We start from the raw sequence: 27,855 nt of genomic DNA, 5'->3' as shown, positions 1-27,855 counted from the left end.
TGACTAATTTTGACAGGCACTGCATTCTTGATCTGCAGGTACATTTAAATTAAAACGTTTTCCAAATAGGCAAGCCAACGAAAGAAGTGAAAGACACCGAAAGCACTGTGGATATCTTGTTAATTACATATTATATAACAGTCTGGCAAAGTGAAACGCAACAGGAGGAGAGCTCAATTACAAAGGCAACTTTATTTGTCTATGAGAAAAACAGCAAACTACACTGAAGCACAAGGGAGTGGAAAAAAGGAGGACGGCACGCCCTCGGCCAACTTCGTTGTGGCTGCCCAAAGCAGAGAGGCAAGCGTCTGGCTGCTGGCTCATTCCAGCTTGCTCTTGCAACAAAGTGGACATTCATCAGCATCAGAGGACACATTCACTCATCAAGCAAAAAAGTGCATGGGGCGCAAGCGCTTCCTAGATGGCCTGCCAAGGCAAAGCACCAAGGAAATATTTCCAAAGGCTGCTGCTGAGGCTGCTGCTGCTGCTGCTGAGGCTGCGGCGGCGGCATGTTGAATTTGTAGACGACAAATTGCTATGCCATAACTGTATCTTCTTTTCTCTCTCATATATGTCGATATAATATATATATAATATATATATATAATATATATATATAAAAAGATATCACATTCTTTTTTTTACACTCAACTAATAAAGTTAGAGGAAAGTTGTGTGCCTCTGACAAGGGGCATCGTGAAGAAGGGAAGTGCAGCCCGTGCCCCGACTAGACAGCCCTTCCAGGTGATGAAGCCTGAACACACGATGGCAGGGCACTCGCCTAATGTGTGGCACCCTCCATCCAAAGTGCGGCCCCTTGAACACCACTCCACAAAAGTAGTACAACAACGGCCCGAGGATGCTACGAGGAAGTCCTCTGACCCAGCAAAACAGCACCGACAACCACATTATAGCAAAGAGTTGGGGGCTGTACAGGTATATGACGAGTTTTCCCCACTGGCCTATGAGCCCAACAGCCAAACCACTGCCTGCTCACTTCTTTGAACAGGCTCTGAGACAAAACTTGCAAGCCAGACGTGCACACACATATACCCAAAGGAGGAGAACTCAATAAAGCCTGCTACTGTGTAGTGAAGGAAATCTGCAACAATGGGGGTTAGCCAGGCGTAGCGATGACAAAGACTCCTGCATATTACAAAAAAAGGCACTGTTTCTCTGATGTTGCTTGGTTTTCCATTTCTTATACTTGATCTGGACTCGTCCGCTGACATTTTCGAGACTACTTTGACTGGCACGAGGCCCAAGTAGCCTCAAATCCTGTGGATGCGAGGGGGCAAAAGCGGATCAGACGGTGCCACGTAGTACGCACTGGTAGTGAGGCTTTTGATTTGGACGTTTTGATTCCCAGGAAGAATGGACGACTGCTTTTCCCCTGAATAGGTGCCACACTGGGACGACCCTTTTCCTCGGCCAAATCAGGTTGCATCAGGCTAGGACAAAACTTGGTCCCATTTCGAGCTTCCCTTTCACGCCAGGCAAAATGCAGCCGTGGACAGCTGGACTGAATAAAGGATGGAATCCTGTCATTAGGTGTGCTGCTGCTCTTTGGGCGCCCAGAAAAATAAGTGCACTCATGCGGGACATTGAAATGTATAACGCAACAAACCTCCCTTCCCTGTGACAGCAACAACCTCACAGATTTCACAAGAGCATCTAAAACAACTCTAAAATTAAAGAAAAGCACATACATAAACTGAAAACAATGATATGATAAAGAGTACACTTGCAATCATATAAACCTGTTACAAAAGAAAACAATATGGCACAGAACAGTAAAGTGTGTGTGTGTTTGCATAAAAATATAGGTGTACAATATCTCTTTTGCTCGCATGCATATGCTATATATCAAGGACAATGAAGTTTCCATGCTACCAAGACGAAAATGAACAGTGAATGGGATACGCCTATGTACACAAGCAGTGTGATGAGAAGACCCCCACATAATAAGGACCGCTCCCACCCTGTCTATAGTATAGCACAGCTTTTCTGGTGTTACTGCTTGTGTGACCTTGTGGGCAATGGCTAGGCCTGTTGCTTAGCATGGTCTCGGACCATGCCCAGTAGCACTGTCCTTAGATTAGCACCATCCCCGTGGGCAAAAAGGCCGGAGGCCTCTGTCTAAGTAATGGCATTTAAGTCACAACCAAGGCCTGCTCAGAGAAGCAAGCCTTGTGGCCGCATGTCGAGACAAAAAAGAATATTTGTTCAAAACTGAGTGTGTTTGATCAGAGATGAAATAAATGCACCCATTCATGTTCCTGAGGCCTACTATGGGTGCAAAAAGATGTTTTAATTCAACATTGTGTCTCTCTTGCACATTGTAGTCTCAAGTTCTTTGCAAAGTGGTTAAAGGCCACAGCTGCATTCAGAAAGACCTTTTTCCCCCTATGGAAACAGTGTTCTCCATGCTACCGATGAAAGAAAACGGTGAACAAAATGCACAAGCTCTGCCAGAAGGTAGTCTGAACAGACAACAACCAAGTCTAACAAGGAAAGCAGCGCACATAAATTTTACTCCAGGAAGTTTCCCGTTCCTTGCTACTGCAGAGACAGTGCGCTTCAGAGATGTAATGTTTGCATAGGTGTGGGTTTGTCCACCCCTTCCTTGTTTCAAGTTTGTAAAGACTTTGGTCTTGGCATGTCAGTCACAAACAACAAAACTTCACAATAACGACAGCACTGTTCATCTTCGTTATTACTGAACCAGCGGTAAAAATTTTTGGCTATACACAGCAGTAGCCTGCTCAGCCATGATCACTAAAACGACAATTAAAAAAGCAACCTGCTTATTAATTACTTGTATTTACACAACAAGATTTGTTAAGCGCATGATCTTGTAGTGGCCTATATAATCAGATATTCACCCACAATGAAAAATACAATGTTAAAATGTCTCATAAATTGTCTGCACTAAGGGTTCAAATAAGTGCTATAACAATTCATTAAAAAATTTGTCAATTCATAGGACACTTTAAAAGCGCGATTGAAAACGGCCCTTCCTTAAAAGTTTGTCTCAAAACAAAACACTACATAAACACTTTACAGATATTACAAAAAATATAGATATATAATATATATATATATATATATTTATAAATGTGTATGTTCATGGTGGTGGTGGTGGTGGTGGTGTGTGTGTGTATGTATGTCAAAAATCTGGAAAACAACAAACAAACAAAGAAAAAAAAAACTTGACAGAACAAATACTTTGCAGACTGGCATGTGTGCCACTTTCTTCCCCTGGGTTTTAAGAGTAGTCTTGTCAACACAGCGCCTCGAGCAACCAGGGGGGCCCCCAAGCCTGACTAGGGGGGCGCTGTCAGAGCGGGCTCAGGGACAGCGCCGGCACATGGTAGTACTTGCACAGAGGTCGTGCACAGCGACCCTTGGCAGCGTCGCGGCACACTGTCACCTTCCCTTCCACCACCTCGACAAACTCTGCAAGAGAGATGGGAACTCTGCATTAATACTCCTGCTGTTGCAGAAACAAGCCACTGCTGCCAAGCACATTTCATCTAATTGTATTAGTGTGACTTCTTGAGTATGATTGTTCATGTTCTGTAGGTTTTTTTTTATTTTTCCTATTAGTACTAGTACAATTGTTTGACCTTTTCGCATCTGTTCATTCTGAATGAAAAGTTCTCAGTATGCATATGTATTTCTCTTAGCTTAAGTCAGAAACGGCCTTGCATTTTGCAAGTACGGTATTTGCACTAATCTAACATGCACCTTCTTTCCGAAAAATGGTTCCAAAAATTGCCTGCGTATTACAACCAGATACGATACCAAAAGTGCGTCCACGCCATTGGCAACAGCCAACCACCAGAGCTGTCAGATGCAGCAGCATCATCACAAGAAGGCGGCAGAGCATGTTTCCTTTAATGTTGCTGTGGGTATTGGCCACGGGATCAAGCGAAGTCACCACCAAGCACGTACTGGCTGAACGAGGGTAGTGTAGATAGTGCGTCATATCGTCTGCTAGCTGTTACTTGTTTACATGTGCGCATATGGCACACATATTCTTTAAGGTCTGTTTATACTGTGGTTGTATCGCAGTCATAAATGATGATCAATATATATATATATATTTTTTTTCAATGTAGACGCTCATTTGGCTTTGTGCTGTGGCCTTTGTGATGCAATAAAATTAATGTATGCACCAGTTGGGCGCACAATGTGTAATCATCGCCCCCTCCGTTCGTGACAATCATTTAAATTTTATTGCTGCATTGTGATTTCAGCACTTCACGAAAGACATTTGGCGTCATTATAAATAAATGAAGTGGTCGCTGCGATACCTGAATGCAGTGCTTTAGCGATTCTTTGTAGTGATATGTATGTTGATCATTCCGCAATCTTTGCGATACCATGACACATGAACGAGTTGGTGCGAGATCACTCAGCAGAAGGAAAGAAAATCTTAATCGCTCATATGATGTTACAGGATACAACTGATATTAAGCGTATAATTGCATGACTGTCGCTTAGTGATTATGCAACCATCCTTAGCTGTTCCTGAGGTGCCCTTTCATTATGTGGATATCCCACTATGCAGAAATAATTTTGCCTCACAAGTGAATTTCACGCTTTGGTACTTTGATCATCTGCTACAAAAGGGAAGTGAAAATAACATTGTAGTCACTAGGCACAGGATATTGTAAAATTTAGTTGCTGGTGGCTAATATAATGAACTCTTTGGAGTGATGTTGTTAGCTTGACTGATGGTAGCGGCCACTATTTTCGAATAACAAGAACAAAATAATGTGGTTGCCTCTTAAAATAACTGAAAATGGTTCGTGTCGTTCTCATGCACATAATAAATTAAAAACCTCCTTCGTGCTAAAACGCTACTTTTTACTGTTACTATGTAAAGAAAAAAACACATAGGAAGCCACATGGCGATCATGTCACAGAGCAGTGACTCATAGGAGCACACCTTGTTTAACTAACCTTAGCAACTGTCTTGTAATTGAAAAAGAACTAAAAGTAATTATGTGTGCATACACGGTGGTCCATTATGAAAGCGAACATGTGAGCACATAGCCTATGCTCTGCGGAGGCTGCTTAGAACACCAGCAAGTAGCAGCAAGGGAAAGCACGTCCGCTTGTAGCATCATCTATCGGTGGCCAGAACAACCAGACATGGCCGATAGGCAAGCACCTGCTAGAATTAAGAATAGTGAGGCTAATTGAAATTAATTCACGTTAAGTTTTAGACTAATCAATAGTTACTGAGTTTAAATCAACAGAGCCTAATCAATAATAATTAAGGGTACTTTGAGATTAGCCTGACCTAATTAAGTAATACTAATGAATTATTCATACAACCTTAATTGAGGCTAAACAATTAAATATGTGAATGTCATCAATATCTAAATAACAGTCCAATTAAATAACAAAATAATCACGGTTAATTACCTAAGTTGAAGTTTGACCTGAGTGCACTTGTCTGTGCTAAGCTGCTCCGATTCAGATGAGGTTTATTCACGCTATGTGGGGAAATGGGGAGCCAGAGCTGCATACTGCAAAAATGTATGGAGAAATTCTACTGGAGTTGCCCAAGTGTGCATAAGCTTACCCCCAAATTTCAAGTTGGGACGACTCCAAATTTCAAGTTGGCCTGCAACAAAATTTATGTTGGCCTACACCCACACTTCAAACTGGCCCACCCCCGCATTTCAGGTGGCCTAGCTCTACTATAGGCTTCTTTCCCCATGCATTTTCTGTGGACCCTATGTATCCCTATGGGTTATATCGCTAATCAAAATTTTTTTTTTCAATTTTTCCTTATCGCTTATAAAGCTACCAATCATCTTCATTTACACTACTATAATGATTAAATGTGACTTCACAGTAAGCATTTTTGTGCAGATATACACGGCATTACACTTCTTGCGTGGTAGACAGATCTTGCTGGCGTACTCGCCAAAGAACGCTTATACATTAGAATACGCTGGGAATACCTATTAACTAGCGGGCATGTGTTGGCACTTCCACGTTTCCAGTGCACTAGCGTACTGAGTGTGGTTTGCTAGCAGCAGACGCTGCGCTGGAGGCCCCGCCCGTTACGCATTCATCTGGCGTGGGAGGGAGTCCAGCAGTCGCTTGCCTATCAGCCATGTCTGCTTACTCTGGCCACCAATAGATGGCGCTACGAACGGACGTACTCCCCTTGCTGCCTGTTGCTGGTGCTCTATGGACACATGCTCTGCGTGTTCCCTTTCATTAAGGACCACCTTGTACAAGTGGTGAAGTCACAAGAACTAGCTACTTAACTTCATTGTACAGGAATACAGGCATTGCTATAACCAGTGCAAGAATAGCAGGAAGTTTAGTTGTGCAAAAGCAGCTCCAACAGAATGGGCAGAACGCAAGCCAAGCACAAACAAAAAATACCATGTATGTACTGGAACAGAAACTACGTTTTGCGCTCCATTCATGTATAGCAGGAATGTTCAGTGCATTTGGTGCAAAAATGTGGCATTGGAGGGCAATATATTATCACTTCACTGCAGCCCCATTGTCCACAGCAAATTGCTGCCACGTACATTTCAATGCATGCCGCCGACTGCTCATCCACACTAATGCACCGACAATGCTGCTATCTATAACCCAACCTTGTGGCCAATATTGTGGGTTCATTTTGTGCTAGACTACAATCACTTTCACGAAATTTCATGCGACTCAACCCCAAATGCATTGGCGTATATTCCCACCAGCATTTCTCGCACTGTGCCAAGCTCACTTTCTATGCAGAATGCCAAGAATGCTCTCGGCCGCATATTTTGACAAGTCTGATGCTGAGTGACGTAAAATCTTGAGAAAGTGATAGTAGTATCCCTAAAAGTGATTGCTTGAGAATACAACCTTGTTTGCTTGGTATCTGTGGTATCCTTATGAAAGGTCATTAAAGAAAAAAATTTCCTTCCGTGAAAATTCTGAACACCTAGTTTTTTTCTGATCGGAAATGTCGGGATAAAGTATATTTCTCTTTTATAAATTGGGCGCATATTACAATCAGGTGCATGTTACATTCATGTGCGTTGTTATTTTCTTTAAGCCCGCAAAGATTGGGTGCACATTAAATTCAGGGACGAGTTAGAATCGTGCAAATATGGTATACGTATTGATTTTATTATGTCCTTTGTCAGAGCAGCTTTTATCAGCTACTCAATTGTTTTATTCAAAAGAAAAAAGAAAATTTGCTGATTCATCGATAATTGATCGCAGTGGCTGCATTCTGGATGGGGGTAAGCCCAAAAGTGCCCATGTACTGAGATTTCAGTGCAGCATAAAGGGGCACCAAAGAAAAACATTAAATTAGTTTACACTCGTACAGCATTCTTTCAAAACTCTATTTACATTTCTTTGGCACAACTTGTTAATTATAGAGGGGAAAATTAATGATAAACTTTCTCTCTTTAAGCAGAAGTAAGATGGAAAACTGAGCAAGTTGGTGAAGCTTCATGGTAGCTACAGCGCAACAGACCTGGACAAAAGGGATAGAAGGGGACACAGTATGGTACTGACTAACAACTGAAGTTTATTGAAAGAAACCAGCCAACATATAACATGCATCACATGACCAACAATGGTTCTGAGTAGATTCCCTAGCTTGTGTGTTTCTACAGTGAAGAAGGTGCATAAAGAAGCATACCTTTTTCCGACTTAACAGCATTCGAAACCCTTTCCAACTCAAATTGATTTAACTTTGCGAAAGCTTGAGATGTTATGTTAGCTGGATTGGCAGAAATTTCATCAAAATTTCTGCCACTGGCCATATTGTATTCAAATAAACTTCAGTTTTTGCTAGCACCATATTGTGTCCCCTTCTATCCCTTTTGTTTGTTATCTGTTGCGCTGTGTAGCTACTGTGTAGAAGTTAGTGTGACGCTGCAGATTTCATAGCATTATCTGTGCAAGAAAACTAGACACAGCACAAAGTATTTACCTAATCTTAAATGCAATGCAGTTCTTCTTAACAGACGGACACTTAAATAATCCTGAGCATACATTATCAAAACTGATTACATCATGAGGAGAACTGGTGTGGGAACTTAAAAGCGCCATCTTTTGTTTCTGCATCCTTTCTGAATTACAGAGCCTCCACTAAATGATTTGTTTAGAATTCCGGAAATGTAATCTATCTAGGTTACCCCATGTAACCAAAATTACAGTAGTCTATAATCATCCACTAAGGTGCCTCCAGCAGCCCAGATGTAGTGAGGGGAATTAAAGAAACCTCGGCAATCAATTTATGTCGCAACTATAGTCGGAAACAACTTAAGTTTGCAGTGAAGCCTTGCCCATGCCCTCATAACCGCCACCCACTGTTCCTCCGCGAAGCTGCAAATAGTTTGTGCTTCAAACTTTCCCTGTTACCTAAATAAGGCGGCAACAACAAAAATGAAATTATTAGCGCGTAATTTTATACGATTTTGCTCGTATATTATATTGTAACGGTGAAATCCTAATTCTTTATTGAACTGGAATAAAATGCTTGCTTTGTTGCAACTATTTACTGTCAAGTTTTACTTCAGGTTTCATGAGTAAAACAGGCTCAGCAATCACAACTGTAACGCTGACTTTTGAACAGTGAAATGCTCAGACTCCATACATCTTGCCTATGTCTGTTGCACACCTCATCGCTTCCGCCAATGAAAATAATCTTCAAGAACAGCAGATACTTCGGAGGTATCATGTACAACGCCATTTTGAAAATGTTGCATGACAACGATTTCGTTAGCTTCTGTGATTGGCTGGAGGACTAAAACAACCCCGTGTGGTTTGTGTGCCTTGGTTGCCAACTGCTGTTTCTTTAAGTTGTATCCTACTATAACCACATGGGGCAGTGGCTTGCTGACTATTGCATTGTGAAGCCACAGGTCTGATAAGGGGTTGAAGATAGCAAGCACCACTGGGTCAACACCAGCCTGCTTTTGCAGCCAACCTTCAAACATTGGCTGGAAGAGTAACAATAGGGCTTACATCACCAAAATTAGCATTTTGACACATTATGGCCTTTGGAAAGGCAACCTACGACATTCGATTATATAAAACTTGCACCTTTGGTCTTTATTGAAAGCTATAACCTGGTTTGCATATTTGATGTTGCACAATTTGATGTAAGCAATTTCTGAGAAATAATTATAAATAAAATTAGGTCTTCCATGCAGACATTGAGAGTATTTCACCCAGAGGACATACAGGTTGCCACACATAGTAAAGGCTATTGTCATCTACAAATTTACCAGGGAGTAGCACAATTACAAGTATGCTACCAATGCACACCTGAGCTGAAGGATCCATGTACACTTGCAGTAGACTTAAGAGTCATCATCATCATCATGCTCATCATCAGCCTAGTTACGCCCACTGCAGGGCAAAGGCCTCTCCCATACTTCTCCAACTACCCCGGTCATGTACTAATTGTGGCCATGTTGTCCCTGCAAACGTCTTAATGTCATCCGCCCACCTCACTTTCTGCCGCCCCCTACTACGCTTCCCTTCCCTTGGAATCCAGTCCGTAACCCTTAGTGACCATCGGTTATCTTCCCTCCTCATTACATGTCCGGCCCATGCCCATTTCTTTTTCTTGATTTCAACTAAGATGTCATTTACCCGCGTTTGTTCCCTCACCCAATCTGCTCTTTTCTTATCCCTTAACGTTACACCTATCATTCTTCTTTCCATGGCTCGTTGCGTCGTCCTCAATTTCAGCAGAACCCTTTTCGTAAGCCTCCAGGTTTCTGCCCCGTACGTGAGTACTGGTAAGACACAGCTGTTATACACTTTCCTCTTGAGGGATAGTGGCAACCTGCTGTTCATGATTTGAGAATGCCTGCCAAACGCACCCCAGCCCATTCTTATTCTTCTGGCTATTTCAGTCTCATGATCCTGATCCGTGGTCACTACCTGCCCTAAGTAGATGTATTCCCTTACCACTTCCAGTGCCTCGCTACCTATCGTAAACTGCTGTTCTCTTCCGAGACTTAAACATTACTGTAGTTTTCTGTTGATTAATTTTCAGACCCACCCTTCTGCTTTGCCTCTCCAGGTCAGTGAGCATGCATTGCAATTGGTCTCCTGAGTTACTAATCAAGGCAATATCATCAGCGAATCGCAAGTTGCTAAGGTATTCTCCATCAACTTTTATCCCCAATTCTTCCCACTCCAGGTCTCTGAATACCTCCTGTAAACATGCTGTGAATAGCATTGGAGATATCGTATCTCCCTGTCTGACGCCTTTTTTTATTGGGATTTTGTTGCTTTCTTTGTGGAGAATTACGGTGGCTGTGGAACCGCTATATATAGCTTCCAGTATCTTTACATATGGCTCATCTACACCCTGATTCCGTAGTGCCTTCATGACTGCTGAGGTTTCGACTGAATCAAATGCTTTTTCCTAATCAATGAAGGCTATACATAAGGGTTGGTTATATTCCGCACATTTCTCTATCACCTCACTGATAGTGTGAATATGGTCTATTGTTGAGTAGCCTTTACGGAATCCTGCCTGGTCCTTTGGTTGACAGAAGTCTAAGGTATTCCTGATTCTATTTGCGATTACCTTAGTAAATACTTTGTAGGCAACGGACAGTAAGCTGATCGGTCTATAATTTTTCAAGTCTTTGGCGTCCCCTTTCTTATAGATTAGGATTATGTTAGCGTTCTTCCAAGATTCCGGTACGTTCGAGGTCATGAGGCATTGTGTATATAGGGCGGCCAATCTTTCTAGGACAGTGTTCCCACCATCCTTCAACAAATCTGCTGTTACCTGATCCTCCCCAGCTGCCTTCCCCCTTTGCATAGCTCCCAAGGCGTTCTTTACCTCTTCCGGTGTTACTTGTGGGATTTCAAGTTCCTCTAGACTATTCTCTCTCACCTTATCGTCGTGGGTGTTACTGGTACTGTATAAATCTCTATAAAATCTTCAGCCACTTGAACTATCTCATCCATATTAGTAACGATATTGCCGGCTTTGTCTCTTAACGCACACATCTGATTCTTGCCTATTCCTAGTTTCTTCTTTACTGCTTTTAGGCTTCCCCCGTTCCTGAGAGCCTGTTCAATTCTATCCATATTATAGTTCCTTATGTCCGCTGTCTTACGCTTGTTGATTAACTTAGAAAGTTCTGCCAGTTCTATTCTAGCTGTAGGGTTAGAGGCTTTCATACATTGGCGTTTCTTGATCAGATCTTTCGTCTCCTGCGATAGCTTACTGGTTTCCTGTTTAACGGCGTTACCACAGACTTCTATTCCGCACTCCTTAATGATGCCCATAAGATTGTCGTTCATTGCTTCAACACTGTGGTCCTCTTCCTGGGTTAAAGCCGAATACCTGTTCTGTAGCTTGATCCGGAATTCCTCTAGTTTCCCTCTTACCGCTAACTCATTGATTGATTTCTTATGTACCAATTTCTTCCGTTCCCTCCTCAAGTCAAGGCTAATTCGAGTTCTTACCATCCTATGGTCACTGCAGCGCACCTTGCCGAGCACGTCTACATCTTGTATGATGCCAGGGTTCGCGCAGAGTATGAAGTCGATTTCATTTCTAGTCTCACCATTCGGGCTCCTCCACATCCACTTTCGGCTAACCCGCTTGCGGAAAAAGGTATTCATTATCCGCATATTATTCTGTTCTGCAAACTCTACTAATAACTCTCCTCTGCTATTCCTAGAGCCTATGCCATATTCCCCCACTGACTTGTCTCCGGCCTGCTTCTTGCCTACCCTGGCATTGAAATCGCCCATCAGTATACTGTATTTTGTTTTGACTTTACCCATCGCCGATTCCACGTCTTCATAGAAGCTTTCGACTTCCTGGTCATCATGACTAGATGTAGGGGCGTAGACCTGTACAACCTTCATTTTGTACCTCTTATTAAGTTTCACAACAAGACATGCCACCCTCTTGTTAATGCTATAGAATTCCTGTATGTTACCAGCTATGTTCTTATTAATCAGGAATCCAACTCCTAGTTCTCGTCTCTCTGCTAAGCCCCGGTAGCACAGGACGTGCCCGCTTTTTAGCACTGTATATGCTTCTTTTGGCCTCCTAACTTCACTGAGCCCTATTATATCCCATTTACTGCCCTCTAATTCCTCCAATAGCACTGCTAGACTCGCCTCACTAGATAACGTTCTAGCGTTAAACGTTGCCAAGTTCATATTCCAATGGCGGCCTGTCCGGAGTATCAGTAAGCAAAGACAAAATTAGAGAAACAAATAGCCTTGCTCATGTGCACTACCGTATTTACTCACATATTCCTCACATTTTTTTGTGCGGAAAATCGATGCAAAGTTTGCGGATGCGATAATTATGCGGGGGAAATTTATCGCGAGAACGTACAAAATGCTAAAGCAAAAGACTCAGTTTCACCCGAAAGGCAAAGCATCGATTGCAATAGCAAATTAGTAGACATCTACCCAAAGTAAGGAAAGTAGTCTTACTGGCCGTATAGACTTGGAAATATTTGCTTACTAACTAAATTAACAAGCATGGTGTCAGCGCGCACAGGCGAACATGAACACATCAACACTTGATGACCGCAGACAAGCTGTCAAAACGCTGGCATGAGGAAGCGTGGCAGTGAGCAAAGTAACTTTCGTGCTATTGCATCAACGCCAACTGAGCGATGAGAACACCGCACGCACAGAGGTATGAGCTGCGATCGTCGGTTTCCCATGTGCGCGGTCGCGAAATACGCAGTTGCTGTCGGAGAACAATGCCGCTCATTCCCCCACGGCCTTTCGTGTGATGCAAGATGGCGCATTTCCTGTCAGCTTGCACGCACCAAATTTAGCCACAATCGTTGGCTCTCCTCGCGCGTTTTCAGGGATGGCGCTCGGCTGTCATACGCTATCATCATCAGTGGCTGGAACAAGCAGACATCTGCTGCTGCAATTTTTGGGGGTGCGATGATTACTCGAGGAAAAAAAAATATTATTTTTGATGAGCAATGTGAGGGGTGCGAGCATTATGCGAGTGCGAGAATTACGTGAGTAAATACAGTATCTTAATGTAACTTCGCAAATGTAGTAAGCCTTAAGAACCAGCCAGCATAGCTCTCCCCGTAAACATTGTTTGTTTGTTAAAAACAACACTGTCTTGGAACACCACCTGTATTCCAGAATTATAGAATAGGGCTCTTTGCTTGTACATACTTTGCAAATTGCACTTGCAGCACTAGTGCAGCTTCAAGCACAGATATGACAAAATGCAATAACAATAAATTCATTTCTATTCTCATCTTTCTTTCATGCCAATTCTGAGCACTAATGTAGATAAATCCTGGCTTTGTTTTCAGCAAGAAATGCAGCAAGCTACTGCCAGTAACATAGCTTAGGTGATTCAACAGGGCCATCCAAACCCTGCTGTAAATGCTTGGATGGCTTACCTTCAACAAGGTGTACATATCGACACTGGGGCCTCTTGCACTGCCCTGACTTAAAATCTCGGCACACCGGCAGGGTGTCCAGTAACTGGAAGAACAAAAGCACAAAAAGACAGTTTCATCAGGTTTGTATTTCTACACAAGACAACACATTAGTAAATATATTTTTGCCATGCAGTAAATTACCAGGACCTTATAACCCCCAGCAACACTACTCATGCACAGTGCTCACAGAGTGAAACGCGTCAATTTAGGGCTAACTAATGCGCATACTTTCGTTTCCACCAGCTGCAGTTCATGTCACATCGACGTAATTTTGGCGTGTATAGTTAGATCGCAGTCCGCGTCACCTTTGGTTACCAGATTCTTAGCAACATGACATTGTACACTCGAGTACCTTGCAGATAATCAGGGTTCTACTAAATGCTCCCTGTTGCATTTCATTGCATGTGTGGAAATGGATGTGGAAGCAGGAGAGTCAAAATGCTGATTTTAGTGCAGAAAGAACTGCGGGCAGTTGAAATGAATGACAATGTTAATCTATCAACTGGGCAGCATGAGTAAGTTGTGACTGCAAGATGCAAAATGCATCTAAAAATATGCCGCGGTTTTGAGGGTCATGCGAGATGTTCCCTCCAGTACATTATTTAAGTCAATAATGATGATAAGTACATAACTGCCACTTACTTCAAATACTTAAAACTGCACTATGTTTTCATAAGCAGGCACAAAAGAGATGAAAAGGACGATATAAATGACAACTATCATTGTAGTCCTTTTCATCTCCATTGTGTCCAGGTCTTTTACACTAGCTTTTAAAATCATGAGTACTTACCTACTTTCTCAGCTTTATGTAGTGATAACTAGGTATAGCTCTAGCTATGTTCATTATGTGGCATGAAAATGAGAACAAAAGCTCACCAGGAAAATATAAGCCAAAAGCCAGCAAGGCACAGTCAATAAACAACCCACAGGTTCTAATGCTACACCTAGGTGACTGCAACGCAATAGCACTGTGGTCCTCAATCATTTGATGACCACCCACTGACATTCAATGAACTTCCTCTGTCCATGGTCACTGAATTATGCTGACTTGATCATATCCACTTCTTGACCAATTACCTCTACTCCTACCCCTTTCTTCCTGATGCTGCCACCTCTCCTTGCTCTTTTTTTTTTTCCTACTCTCTTGTATCCTCTACATGCAAAATTCTGGATTAAACAATGCCTGATTTCAATATACTAATATGTTGTGTCTGTCTCTGTGAGTGAAGCATTGTTTCATGCTTCTATTCTTTTTTTTTTCTCCTGCTTTAGCCACTCATCGCTTTACTGTGCATTTCGCTACCAATGCAATCAACGCCTCCACCTTGAACAGAGCCTTCTTGGGGTATGGCATTTGGTGACTGACAACACTCTAGTGCAGCATTCCTATTATGTTGATTTCAACCATGTGCGCCTGATTCGCACTAGCCTGGGACCAGATGATAGGACATCAAGAGCATGTTCCAACATGTCCAGTACACACCTCGTGTTTGTGTGATCAGCTGCCACAATTCAGAGCCAGTATTGTGCTCCTTCTCCACTCTCATTTTCACCTCATCAGTAACTACGCTGCAGACACATCTCCTTATAAACTACGTTTCTATCTGTACAATGCTATCACATTAAAATGTTTACAAGGACACACTCCACTGGTATCAGGACTGGCTCATCCATGCCTCTGAGCACGGTGCCTCCAGGATCAGCCCAAGAGCATCACGTCAACAATCAGAATGAGAACTGGTGACTGTACAATATTGCATTAGAAATTAGTTCCCCAGGTAAGGGTCATGATGTCACACAGATGTAATACAGTGAATGCCTCAGAATATATGCACACCAAATCTCTCCCACTGATACAAAACTCAGCTGGAAGATTTGAAATCCAAGTTCTCACTGACTTGCCTTAAGACTAAAGCAGAAAAAATTACTAGGTTGAGACTGGTTCTTTTAGAATACAACATACCCCTTCCTTGACAGAAAACAATTAGCTAGTTCATGATGTCACAGAAGGCTGGTGCAAGAAATTCAAAGTGGCATCACCACTAGTCTTTTTTTTTTTTTTTTTTTTTTTGCTTCTGCGTGGTTTACCAATCCTCCACTCACAGCACTTGGTGTTTGAAATGTGCAATCTACCAATCCTGTTTAACTTAATATTTTTCAATGTCCCTTTAAAAAGAAAATAATTAAAGGCTGTCTGCCTAAAACTGAGATTGAAAGGACTTGTGACAGCAACTTTGTCTTTCCTACACATGGTGCCACTGATGTACAGGCTGTTTCACACTTACGGGAAACTCTGAGCGTATTGCATTGGGCGATGCGGCGAGCGCTGGAGTCGGGTGGCAGCAGCAGCTCGCGCAGGTGCAGACGCTCAAGGTATTAGTCTTGAACCGCATCATCTGCTACGGCGGCATGTGTTGGCAGCATTGTCGGTAAGCAAGCTACTGTCAGAGGCAATGCGCGGATTTCATTGTTGCTGGGGGAACTGAACTGATGTTCTTTACTAAGCGTTGTACGACGCCAACCTCTGAGCCTTCATTGGTGACAATGGGGTTCTACAAACTTCTTTTAACCACATGCTTTGTTTGTTCTTTCGAAAGGCTGGGGTACTGAGTGCGTGCACGTATATATATATTTTTTTTTTCAATGTGTATGTATATTTCTTTGCTTTACACCTCACTGCCTTCCAGAATGATCGCCGTCATCGCTGCCGCTGGCGACATGACAAGATACTAAGTGAAGTGCAGAGCATGACACGTGCATTTTCCCGCCGGCTGGCAGGGCCTGTCCGGTATAATGACCTATTGCTGAGAAGAATCACTTCCAGCTCTGTGTCTTAACATAAAGCATTCCTTTATTCATACCTGTTTGTTTCATCATGTTTGACCCGCATAGATATTATTGTTGAGTGCTTTGTTTTCCTTTCGCGTCAAAGAAAGACTGAGCCATGTTGCACACACACTTTTGATGTCTCTTCCTTGCCGCTGCACATTACGGTAGTACACACAATGAAGAAATATACATGCACATATTCACTACCCCGGCCTTTCGAAAAAACAAACGAAGCATGTTATCAAAAGAAGTTTGTAGAACCCCATTATCACCAATGAAGGCTCAGAGGTTGGCATCGTACAACGCTTAGTAAAGAACATCGGTTCAGTTCCCTCAGCAAAAATGAAATCCGCGCATTGCCTCCGACAGTAGCATGCTTACCGACAATGCTGCCAGCACACACCGCCGTAGCAGATGACGCGGTTCAAGACTAATACCTCGAGCGTCTGCGCCTGTGCGAACTGCTGCTGCCACCCGACTCCAGCGCTCGCCGAATCACCATGCAATGCGCTCAGAGTTCTCCTTTAAGTGTGAAACAGGCTGTACATGATATTGATCATCATTTGCTGCTTCAGGTGGATGTCAAAGAACATGCACTATCAAGGTGCAGATAATCCACACCTTAATGAAGCTTCTGCTGGAGTATCGTAGCACCATCTAGCATCCACTCAGGTGAACAATGATTTGTTGCTTCCAAAATTTTGATGCACACCTTCGTGTCTTGTCCACCTTTCCTATGACATATGATGCACAACAGGCTTCAGGCAAGATGAGATGAAGTTGTGAAAACACTAAGCATGACTTAGTATTACAAGTAAAATTTTACACGATTACACATCTTGGAGGCACATATGATACACAAGACTTCAGACAACAGGCTTTACGGACCAGTGTGAGCACTAAGTATAACATTCAATCACGAGTAAAACCTTTTCCTTTGAAAACTGAGCACTGAGCTCTGATTTACAAAGTGGTGACTTGTGTAAGAAGTGATGACGATTTCTGTATTTCACTTAGCATAAGGTAACTGTAGTGATTAGATGAAAGTGACTGTCTATTTCAGTGAAGCAAGAGTAATGCTCCCTCTGTCACAGCATGCAGTGTGTCACACCCTTCCTATAGTTTTGGTGCATCAGATTAGTTGATGATGCACACACAGGCACTTGTAAATTTCTTATTTCAGCCTCACATATGCAAGCACAATGTTCCAGTCTGCCAACATCTGAAACATCTGCTTTAACACATTATTAAATTTATCCATGAGCCCGACAATGCAGATAGCTTAATTCGCTCAATGTGTTTACAGCTCAGAGGAAGTAATATATGTGAAAATCTCCTATCAGTAGCACAGAAAATCCAATGTCATCACTATATATAAAAAAAGCACTGGTATCTGACAACCTGATATACAAGCTCTATGACGGGACAGGCTTGAAGCTTATGAGAGTACCTCCTCTCTTACTTCTATTCTTAGACCAGCTTCTTTTAGAGAATGCCTGTCCAAAGCAGGCAGTCTTTTTAATCAGTAGCATTACAAACTTTGTGGCATGCAGCGCATTGATGTGATGGACAGGATGTTCATAAAATAAAATTGTGTGCAATAATGTGGGCACATGCAAAGTGACTTGAGAGTTAAGGTGCGCCTACTATGCGGTCCAGCGTGATCGCCCAAGAAAGGCTGTGAGTACCTGACCATTGTCGTCACAGTACGCTACACTAGCAGCGTTAGGGGCAGCAGCAGCCACACCAGCGGATACCAGAGTGACAGAGGGCATCGTGGGTACTGGGGAGGGACCATTGGTGGTGGTGGTGCACAGTGGTGGTGAGACAGGGGAGCGGGGGGCAGAGAGAAAGAGAGAGAGAGAGAGAGAGGAGCGGGTGCAGTTAGAGCCATGCATTCACAGCCAACAGTTGCAGGTGTGTGCCTTGGCGTCACATGGAGGAAGCAAAAACAGTATGAATCTAACTCTTTTGTTACCGCGAGAAATGTGGTCATTTTTGGTGCTTTTATGTTTTAACATTTTATTTCAAGATGTAATAGTCCCAACATATACGGCAATACATATAATTATAGCCTAATTACTGGTGTTTTGATGATTGCTCAGACAATTTTTGAGAATTCTTATGTGAACTTTCAAAGAAGCACCTCAAGGAACATAAATGAAAGTAATATCTGCGATTTTTAGTTTAAGTACTGAGAGTAAAAAAGAAAAGGTCTGAAATATATAAAACATGCAGCCGGTTACCAGTTCCCAATTTTTCCAAGTCAGATCATGCAATAACATTATTATACGCAGATTTGTTGGCATCAATACTAGCCATTGTGATGCCCATGCTATGCAGGAAAGCAGTAGCTTTGCAAAAGTAAGAGCAGGTAAGTTGCTGTTGTTGAGGGAGCTTTTGTTTTTACTCATTGCAGCAGGCGCATGGTTCCTGTTTTACTGCATTCTTTAGGCTCACCAAGCAATGGTTGTCAGGCCAGGGAGCATGCAGAAGCCTCCTCATACTTGTTTATTCCGTTCAATCAGCTTTTCTGGGCAAGCAAAGTGGTGTAGTGTGCTGTAGTGTGCAATGCATGTGGAGGCTCCATCTGGCACTGGAGCCTCCACATGCATCGTTCAGTTCCCACACAGTGCTGTACAGCGATGTCGAATGTTGAACAATATTGTACAGCAATGAATAAGGGCCCATGAACAAGCAGTGTACAAAATGTAAGAGCTTAGATAGCTAGTCAAGCTTCGGTTGAAGATCGGTCTGTAATCAACTGCGTGCTCGTGTGGCTGAAAACCATACACAAAGGGGAGGATCGCTCATAATAGTTTGTGCATACGCTGTCGAAGCAGTGATGGATAAAAGCAACCCATGGGGAGTAGAATAATGTTGCACTTGATGTTACTCGAACACAATTATCAAAATAACAATATACTCATGAGCATCTACTGTTGTTTGAGGCATTGTTAAAGCAGCCTATACGTGACCAACAAAATGGCAAACCAAGACAAGCTTCTGTTCTTCGCTGCTGCTGTCATTTAAAAATTATCTTGCCAAATCGACTGAAACGCAAATTTTGAGTCTCTTTATTGAAGTGCTAGGAGCACGCAGGGCCATTCTATACGATACCTCCAGTCAACGTTTTCTTTCCCTCCAGTCAACCCAAAATTTTTAAGTCTGACAAATAGCTAAAGTTCAGTCATCATTTCGGAGAGTGCATGCACCAGCAACATACACCATGTTGCTAGTAGAAGAATTCCAACAGAAATGTATAAGAACATGCAGAAAAACCATCATTCAAATTGATCGACTTCTATAGGTGTGGTAATGAAAGAGTTAATGCCGATGGTGCTTCATATAAATGGAACTTCATGCAAATGTGCAAACTTAGCTATTGCTGCTATGTGCCATTAAGCATGCTCGTGTGTGTGCGTGGCGTGTGTGTGTGTGCACGTGTGTGCGTGCGTGCACATTTAGGGTTTCCTGGCAACCGTTAAGACCATGTTGATAAAAACAATAGATTTATTGCATGTTTCAAATCTTGATAAAGACACTAAGAGTACCATGCCAATATGGCAGTTTGGAAACATATCTGCATGTAGCACATATGGTATTTTAGGAGCACCTATAGAGAACATCTATAAACAATATGAGATGATAACTCATGAGGAATGTGCAGTACTACTTGCAGCATTGCAAATTATCAGAGGCCTATTCTTGATTCAAACACTATAGAAGAAAGAAAAAATTACAGTTGTCAGCAGTGACTTAGCATGAAAAAGCAGCAAAGAAGCCAGGAATACATGCAAGAACAGTGTAAAGAATAACAGGCAGCAGCAGTTGGCATATAAAGATTTGTACTATTTCTAACCTCTTCCATGCAATGTTTTAGGTATTCAGAGTGCCAGCAGCTTTAAACAAAATATTTGTAAACAAAGGAAGATGTGCTAGGTCACCAAATCTCCATCTTCCCTTTCATTCACATCTCACAATAACAGCAAACTGAACAACACCTAGCACGATTTGGCCAAATAATGGATAGATGGCTCATCAGACATGTTCCCTTTGATGAAAAATCGGACATGTGCTGTTTTGGTGAGAAATCCAGGTGGTGTAAATGGAAACGGTAGGTGGCTACAGCCACTAAATTTTGGGGGGTTGGGACAGCACTAAGAGCTTACGCTGGGTTGCATGCAATGCCTCACAAGTAACTAAGTGCTTAGCAAAAGCAGGACAAAACAGCGTGCTAGGCGACTACTCACACGAAACAGGCACGAAGGGCTGTTGCATCTGTAAAGCCAGGGCCTGCTGGTACGCTGTGGCGCTGGGCTGGTACACAGGCACACCGCTCTTATCGAGGGCAGGGCGTTTTGTGTAAGGTACAAGACCGGGCAATGCCTGTGTGCAACAACACAAAAGACGGGCCGGGGGCAGGGGTCAGGTGCAGAAAATGCGCTGTGCCACAATGGCCGGGCGCGTGCACGCAGGTGAGCCAAGCACATAACAGAGTGCAACAAGGACTTGTGCACAGCCAGCGGCAAAGCCCATTATGCGCACACAGCTAGCTGGACAAGCGGGCCCCTGCCTGCTGCAAGGGCTTGTTTATTTGGCCGCCTAGGTATGGTGCACTCGCCTGCGAATTCTTGTTTCAATCCAATCAAACATCACTACTAATCCGAGAGCAGACAATATTTTCTTGCCAGGCTGTTTTGCAGGGCCAGTTTAGCCTATGCAGACATGAGTATAACTTTAATGGCTATGTACAACTGTGTACTTATCAAACAAAATTGAGCTATAACTCTGAGACCCCATACACCAGCAAAGGCTGGGCCCAAATTCAGTAAAATTAATGGCTCATTAATAGCCAACAAAGCATACAAGTTAGGCAACAAAACACACATCCATAGCACTCTAGGCATCAGCAAGAAGCCACTAGTTGAATGAAGCCAGCAGTTCTCATTTGCCTTGCAATATATGTATTTTTTTTAATGCAGCAAAAGGCTTTCTTTGAAGAGGTGCGACCCTTGTATGACTGCAAGCTGATATGGATGAACAAGCCAGGCACGTGATGTAGGTATAAATAAGCCAAATAAACAGTTGAGAACAGGGTGAAGCAGAGCTTGTTGGTTCTGATCCAAGCATTTCTACAGGCAGAACTTGTAGAACATGGGTAATGGCCGACTTGCAACATTTTATTCGAAGAAATTCAAAATACAAAGGAAGGAGAATGACAAAGTTGAGTCATGCAGCAAGACAATAAGCAGAAGGATTAACTATGATGAAGACCGCCAGAAGCCAGCACTAGGTGGGCTGACCAGGGAGATATGGGCTGCGAAATGTAAACTGGAGGGCTGGGTAATATGGGCAAGCAAGAATAAAAAGTAGATATATATAAGACAAAAGGTTTTTGATCATAGCAAGAGAGAGTGCCATTTAGCTCTTATGTCTTTTTTCCTCTTCAGAAAACCAATAGATTGCTGAAACAAAATGTGAAAGAAATCTTCTGCAACATTTTCAATGATATCATGGCTACATTTAAACAGCCCATTATAGAATAAGACCAACTCGGCCACAAGATTGTCAAAGCTTTTGCAATAGATAAGCATTATGGGTCATTAAATTATGGTTATTCATTTTATTAAGAAAAAATGAGAAGACAGAGTTAAGATGACACACACCTTCGCTATCACTTGTGGGGAGCACACGCGTCCATTCCCTCTCGCGTAGTCACGTCGCCGCGTTCGCACATTGCAAATGCATTGAAAGCTGGCACAGACACAGGAGAGGCGCACTACACCCTCTGCTAATTCTCATTCACTCTCTCGACACACCCTTTCCCCCGACTCATGAGAAAGCTATCTGATGCACAAGGAGGACATTCCCCTCACAAAGGTAAAAAAGGTATAAAATAGCATCACCAGTGGAGACTCGCTCTCTCTGGCACCCCGTGCTGCAACCCATGCATGACCTCATTTGCCTTACTATCACACGCAACGAGTCAAGCCTATTTATCACTTATTACAGCGTTGCACTTCCCTCTGCAAGTGTTCCTTATTGCTTATAGTAATAAACGGTGTTAGAGTTGACAGTGCCGATTGCTTTATTTGCCTGAACCCAACATAACTGCGATTACATGTGCTACGAGTTGGGGAATACCACGTAACAACTGTGTGCGGTTAGATCCAAGCTGGCCTTCAGCCCTAGACTCATGCAGAGCATACCCCCCCCCAAACTAACTCATCTTTCCAATTCATATCTGCATTCTATTCTTCCCATTGCAATGTCCCCCTTTCCCTTCTTTCAATATCACCAGCCCTCTGGTGCTGTCTCCTGGCAACCATAATAGCAGTCTATTTTCTTGCTTCACACACTGTTTTTTTTTAACACTTGCCCTGAGCACACATTTTTTCGGAGATACATTAGCACTTGAGTAACAAAGATTTAAGTTTATACAGCATACCGAGCATCAGCAGCAAACTTCTTGGAACAGCAAATAATGACAAGCAACAAACTGTTTCTAGGTCACAGTTACCTTTTCAGAGACTTAGCTGTTGCCGATTTCACCTGCTTCAAGAACTTGTTCATATAAACTTCCTTGAAGTGAGTATCCCTCTTGCATCCTTTCACCATCATAAGACTTGCAACAGGAGGTATGGAGACTGACGTGCGATACATTATTGCAAGCAAAAATAATTTTTCGTAAATCTTCATGCAACATTCGTAAAATCGTAAAACAGGCCTGGATTCATAAGCATTAAGAAAAATTTGGGAGACTTGGCAGGTATGCAAGTGATGCAATTTATGGTACTTTGATACCCGTTTTCAGTGTGAATTACAAAATGATGACTTTCGATTTCTGGCGTTTTCACAAAGAAATTCAGGTCATAAATAAGGAACCTGTTCTTACCAGTCGGTAGATTTTAGTTTCTCTTTTGAATGCACCAAACCTAATTCAAATGTGTTCAATAGATGCGAAGCAAAGGCTATGTATTAATAGGGACAGTTGCAAGGCAAAGTTGCCTCTCAACAACTTCCAGGAAAAGGTTACAAGTCGGCACTGTATTACCCACGTACTCATTTCTGTTCCACAAGTTCTAGCCGAGCGTTAAAAAAAAGAAAAAAAACTAGCAAGATTTTGTACAACTATTTTAAAATATCCTCACATAATGGTCTTAAATATAAACAAGTTAGGCATGCTGCTGCACTATATGAAGTTATAAGTATTGCATGTAGTAAAAGATGCACATGCACACATGTGTATGTTGCATGTGTGCATGTGCACATGCCTGTGAGTTTGAGTGCTCCAGTGGTACTGGGGAGTATAGCCATAACATGTCTTCTATGCACGATGCAAGCAGTACTTCAGGCACTTCATGGGTATATCATAAGCACTTACTGCAGATTGCCTCTAACAATTAGAAAAATCTTTCTGCTGAGTAATGTGCAAGAAGGTTCACATGGGCACTTTTTACAAGCTTCCAATGACAAGGCTTTGATGCTTCATGGCAATGCTTTCAACCAGAGATTAGAATGAACTTCAAGGTTTAGAAGTGCTTCAAGCAGCTCTTCCACGCCCTCCCCTTAACTAAAGAAAGAAGAAAACTGGACAGATACCATTGGGGAACCATTTTCTATGTCAAGCAATAAGCAATAACTTTCCTTGTGAAATAAGTGTGTCGAGACATTCATTGTGATTGCACTGTGGGGCTCAACCAGTGTGCGTGTGTGTGACAAGCTAGATTTGTCTCCACTGTGTGATGTTAATGATCACATCATGCTACCTGCCAGCCTAATGTGTGTGTCAAGCAGGCGCTGTCTCCACTCCACTATGACATTATTACTCGTGCCATCAGACAGCGACCTACCTATCTGTAATTGTAACTTTCTAATTTTCAAATTCCATTTCGTAAGGCACATTGTCAATGCATACCGTGTTGTTATCACTAGAGAGATTAACAATGTCCTCATCGAATATCTCCTACATTAAATTAACAAGACTCGCCTACTTCATAAAAACAGATTGTTTTATTATGAATACTGCAGTTATATATTGACAAAAGTTGAGCCTCTAAAAAACAACACCAAGCACTTTTCACAAGAAAAGCTCCCTATATATAGTGATGTATGAATAAAGAGTGCTAATATACATGGTTAAACTCTCGTATACCAAGAAAAAGCTATAAACGATGACAAAACTGCCTGCCCATCAAGATCGTACATATATATATATATATATATATATATATATATATATATATATATATATATATATATATATATATATATTAAGAACTGCTGTAAGCTTCATGGATGTATACGTCAGTAAAAAATTTCGCATTGTCTTTCCAATTAATTAAAATTTGTACATGTCAAACAAATCATATTGCCACCAACATGTGCCTAGAGGAGCCTTAAAAAAAACTGTATTGCTAAGATGTGTTAACTAAAATAAAGGAGCTGAAATTTGCCCACAAATGTTTAGTAGAAATTGTTTCAACACAACAAAAGCATGTCATGATTTAACAAACTTCATAATGCGCTGATATCCCTGTGATTTATTCCACTGAGACATAACCCATATGCTCCTACACAAACTCTGTGCAAGCTACACTGGAAACTACTTGCCTTTAAAAGATAGCACAATGCAGCAAGGTTGCAGTGACAATCCTGGTTTGGGTTGGATGTTTCACAGCTAATAATTAAAAGAGTGGCACAAGGAAGGGCAAGGACATAGTTACAAAGGCACAGTTGAAGACGCAAATGTTTGGAAACTACGAACAATTCTATCGTCAGACAAAGGTGGAATACATGCAAAAACTGGAAAAATAAATAGCTGTTTAAGGAGAACAAGGTGTAAGGAAACAAAATAAGTTCTTAAAGTTCATCAATGAACTGGGTAGCTTATGCACACTAGCAATGACAAAAGCAGAAGGACAATCTAGCTACAGCAAAGAATACAGCACATCTGCATAAAAGCTCAAACCACAAGATGGATGAAAACTAAACATGAGGATATGAATATCACTTCAAAACAATGTCTATACAATAAAATGTAAATTCTATGGAGATCACAAGATGGTCTAGTATAGCAATAGTTCCTTTGATAAATGCATTCTCAAACTAGGACAAATTGAGATCTCTTTGTCTGACCATATCCTGTGACCTAGGAAACTGCAGCTTCGAGATCAGATCCAGGGCTCTCAACCATGAATTTATAAGTATTCTGTAAGGTGGGCCTGATGGTTGCACTGACTGAGCAGGACACTAGCAATCTGTGCCTGAATGAATTCGTTGGGCAAAGTGCGCTGGTGGCACGTGACACATCAATGCACAATTGCCAGGCTGCACTAGAAGTAAGCCGGACTAGAAGGCGCAAGAGGCATGGACCATATATGTGACATGACACCTGCCCACATTTGCAAAACACGGAATGATGACTGGCCTAAAAATATATACGACACCCTCCTGCCTATCATTTGTTGCTGCTCAAGAGAACACCTAAATAAAAAAATAGCACTTTGGCCACAAGAAGCCACAAGAGGCTTTGGCCATATTGTGAGCAAGCACACTGCAGCTGATTATCATGCATGAGAAAATTGAAATAAATCTGATTACTTGCCACAATGTTAGGCCTAAACACCTCATAGACAGTCTGTTGGGTGTCAAACAAGTCTTGTGCAAGCAGATGTGGTAATGATGACTCAGGGCAGCAACACTGTGACAGAAGCATAGCAACCACATCATTTACAGTGGTCCTGATATTAGCCTTCTAAATTTATTAATTTTTTTTTAAAGGAGAGGAGGGATGGGGAGGGGAAAGGGACGGAGCAACGTTTTGGATTAATGTTTATGTCTATAATTTACGGCTTGTTTCATCCTGTGGTTTTGGCTTCCATGCACATGTGCTGCTTTCATTATGGGTCAGCCTTCTGCTTTTGTTGCTGCTTGTGTACACTAGTAGCCAATTTCCGTGGTGGCACACGAGCACCCCATCACCTTCTATTCACTGTTTCATTCTTGATTTGTTTTTGTTTTTATGCTGTTGGAGCTACAGCATATTTACTATATTCGAACCTGGTCTGAAAATTGAAGTGCAGCTACCTAGCGCTTGTGTGTACATTTCTGACTGTTCATTTGTACCTGTGTCCATGCTCTTCTTTAAGCCTTGTTTATAATTACGAACAGCAACATTGCACAGACTGACTCCACTGTGCTCAGGTGCACCATTCTTACATTCCATTACAAAGAGAAATAGTAGACAACGAAGCTTGTTTAGGATGTAGACCCAAAAGTTAGCTGCAGCTTTCACAGGCTTTGCCTAATTAAGCCGAGCAGCTGCATCCTAGCAGAACGAGTAACTGACGGTTTGTCTTTTTGCCTAATTATTTAAAGGCTAAAGGCTACAGCATGCATCTTTGGGCAAGACAATTGCCTGCCGAGTACCTGCCTGTGGATTTGTCCTCTCATCAACCCAAACTATTCTTGCCACAAGGGCCACGCAAAGGACGCCCTACATAGCCATTTTCAGGGAAATGAATGCATTCAGAGTGTAACACAAGAAGACAATACAAGTAGTAGAGAAGTAAATGTGGTGAAAGACTGCCACAAGGACAAAGACAGAGTTCTCTAATATAACCAGCCCATGCACATACTTTTTCCTCACACTTGGCTATTGATCTAGCAACTTTTAGCCACTCATGATTCTGTATAAAATACTGGCCTGTTAACGTGGCATGGGCAATGTGCATGATAAATGTCTATGATTGCCACATTTAAACCTATGCCAATAAAACGTGTGCATGAAAGCAACCTTCTGCTGACTGATAAGAAAGGGGTGCAACCCAACTATGCTAAAGGTTGTCAAGAATATGAACATGCATTAGTGTGTGACTGCAAAATTGGACCTCAAGTAGTTCTTATGTTTACGCCACAAGCGTCTCAAACAAGATTTAACTTGATATACTAGTTTTGCATAAGTGAGCCGTATGCCCCACAACAAATTGCGCTGTCTGTTCATTTGCCTCGTGAACAGGAAGCTCAATGCAGGCTCCATGACATCTACACTGATTTTAGCTTTTGTGCTTTTATCTGCACACAGTAATTAACAGGTATTAATAAGTTTGTCTTCTTGTGCCTTCATGTATGCGCTGCATGAACGCAGCAGCCAGTGCTTCCTTGGCAGGTGTCCAGCATGCATGCTTCCCGATATTACAAGATGCGCACGAAATGAAGCAGTGCTACATCCTATTTCATTGCTAAACCGTTTCTGAACTGTTAATGGGCAAATATAAGTTCAAGACATTTTGGTTATTAGCCAATATGTGACGCAGGCACAGCACTGGCTTGCTACCAGTGGAAAAGAAGGAAAAGATAATCTATGATCAGAAATATTGCTTCTGAAAATAAGCTGTAGTTATAAATTACAGTTTTGCAATAGTAAAACGGCCACTCTTTTTATGTTACTAGACTTGATAAGCCAGAATAGATTCAAAAACAAAATGATGGGTGGCCATACCGTCCCAATATTACCGCACTAGCTTGTTGTGAGCTCATGAGTTTTGACAGTGCCTGC

The 27,855-nt window shown here is 42.1% G+C and overlaps 1 protein-coding gene across 1 annotated transcript in view; it reads right to left on the bottom strand.

The window, feature by feature from the left end:
- Window positions 1-173: 173 nt before the first annotated feature.
- The window catches only part of mbl (splicing regulator muscleblind), a 150,143-nt gene continuing 122,461 nt past the window's right edge, over window positions 174-27,855 (bottom strand). Inside the window, exons 8-12 of the mRNA XM_072286112.1 lie at window positions 25,903-25,998; window positions 20,546-20,681; window positions 17,981-18,075; window positions 13,422-13,506; window positions 174-3,459 (exon numbers count right to left, since the gene is read on the bottom strand). Coding sequence (XP_072142213.1) covers window positions 3,341-3,459; window positions 13,422-13,506; window positions 17,981-18,075; window positions 20,546-20,681; window positions 25,903-25,998 — 531 coding nt within the window. The 3' untranslated portion in view covers window positions 174-3,340. The remainder of the gene's footprint in view (window positions 3,460-13,421; window positions 13,507-17,980; window positions 18,076-20,545; window positions 20,682-25,902; window positions 25,999-27,855) is intronic.

This window comes from Dermacentor andersoni, chromosome 2 (assembly GCF_023375885.2).
Source record: "Dermacentor andersoni chromosome 2, qqDerAnde1_hic_scaffold, whole genome shotgun sequence".
Lineage (NCBI taxonomy): Eukaryota > Metazoa > Arthropoda > Arachnida > Ixodida > Ixodidae > Dermacentor > Dermacentor andersoni.
The sequence above is the reverse complement of the archived record's forward strand: the minus strand, read 5'-3'. Positions and strand labels throughout refer to the sequence as shown.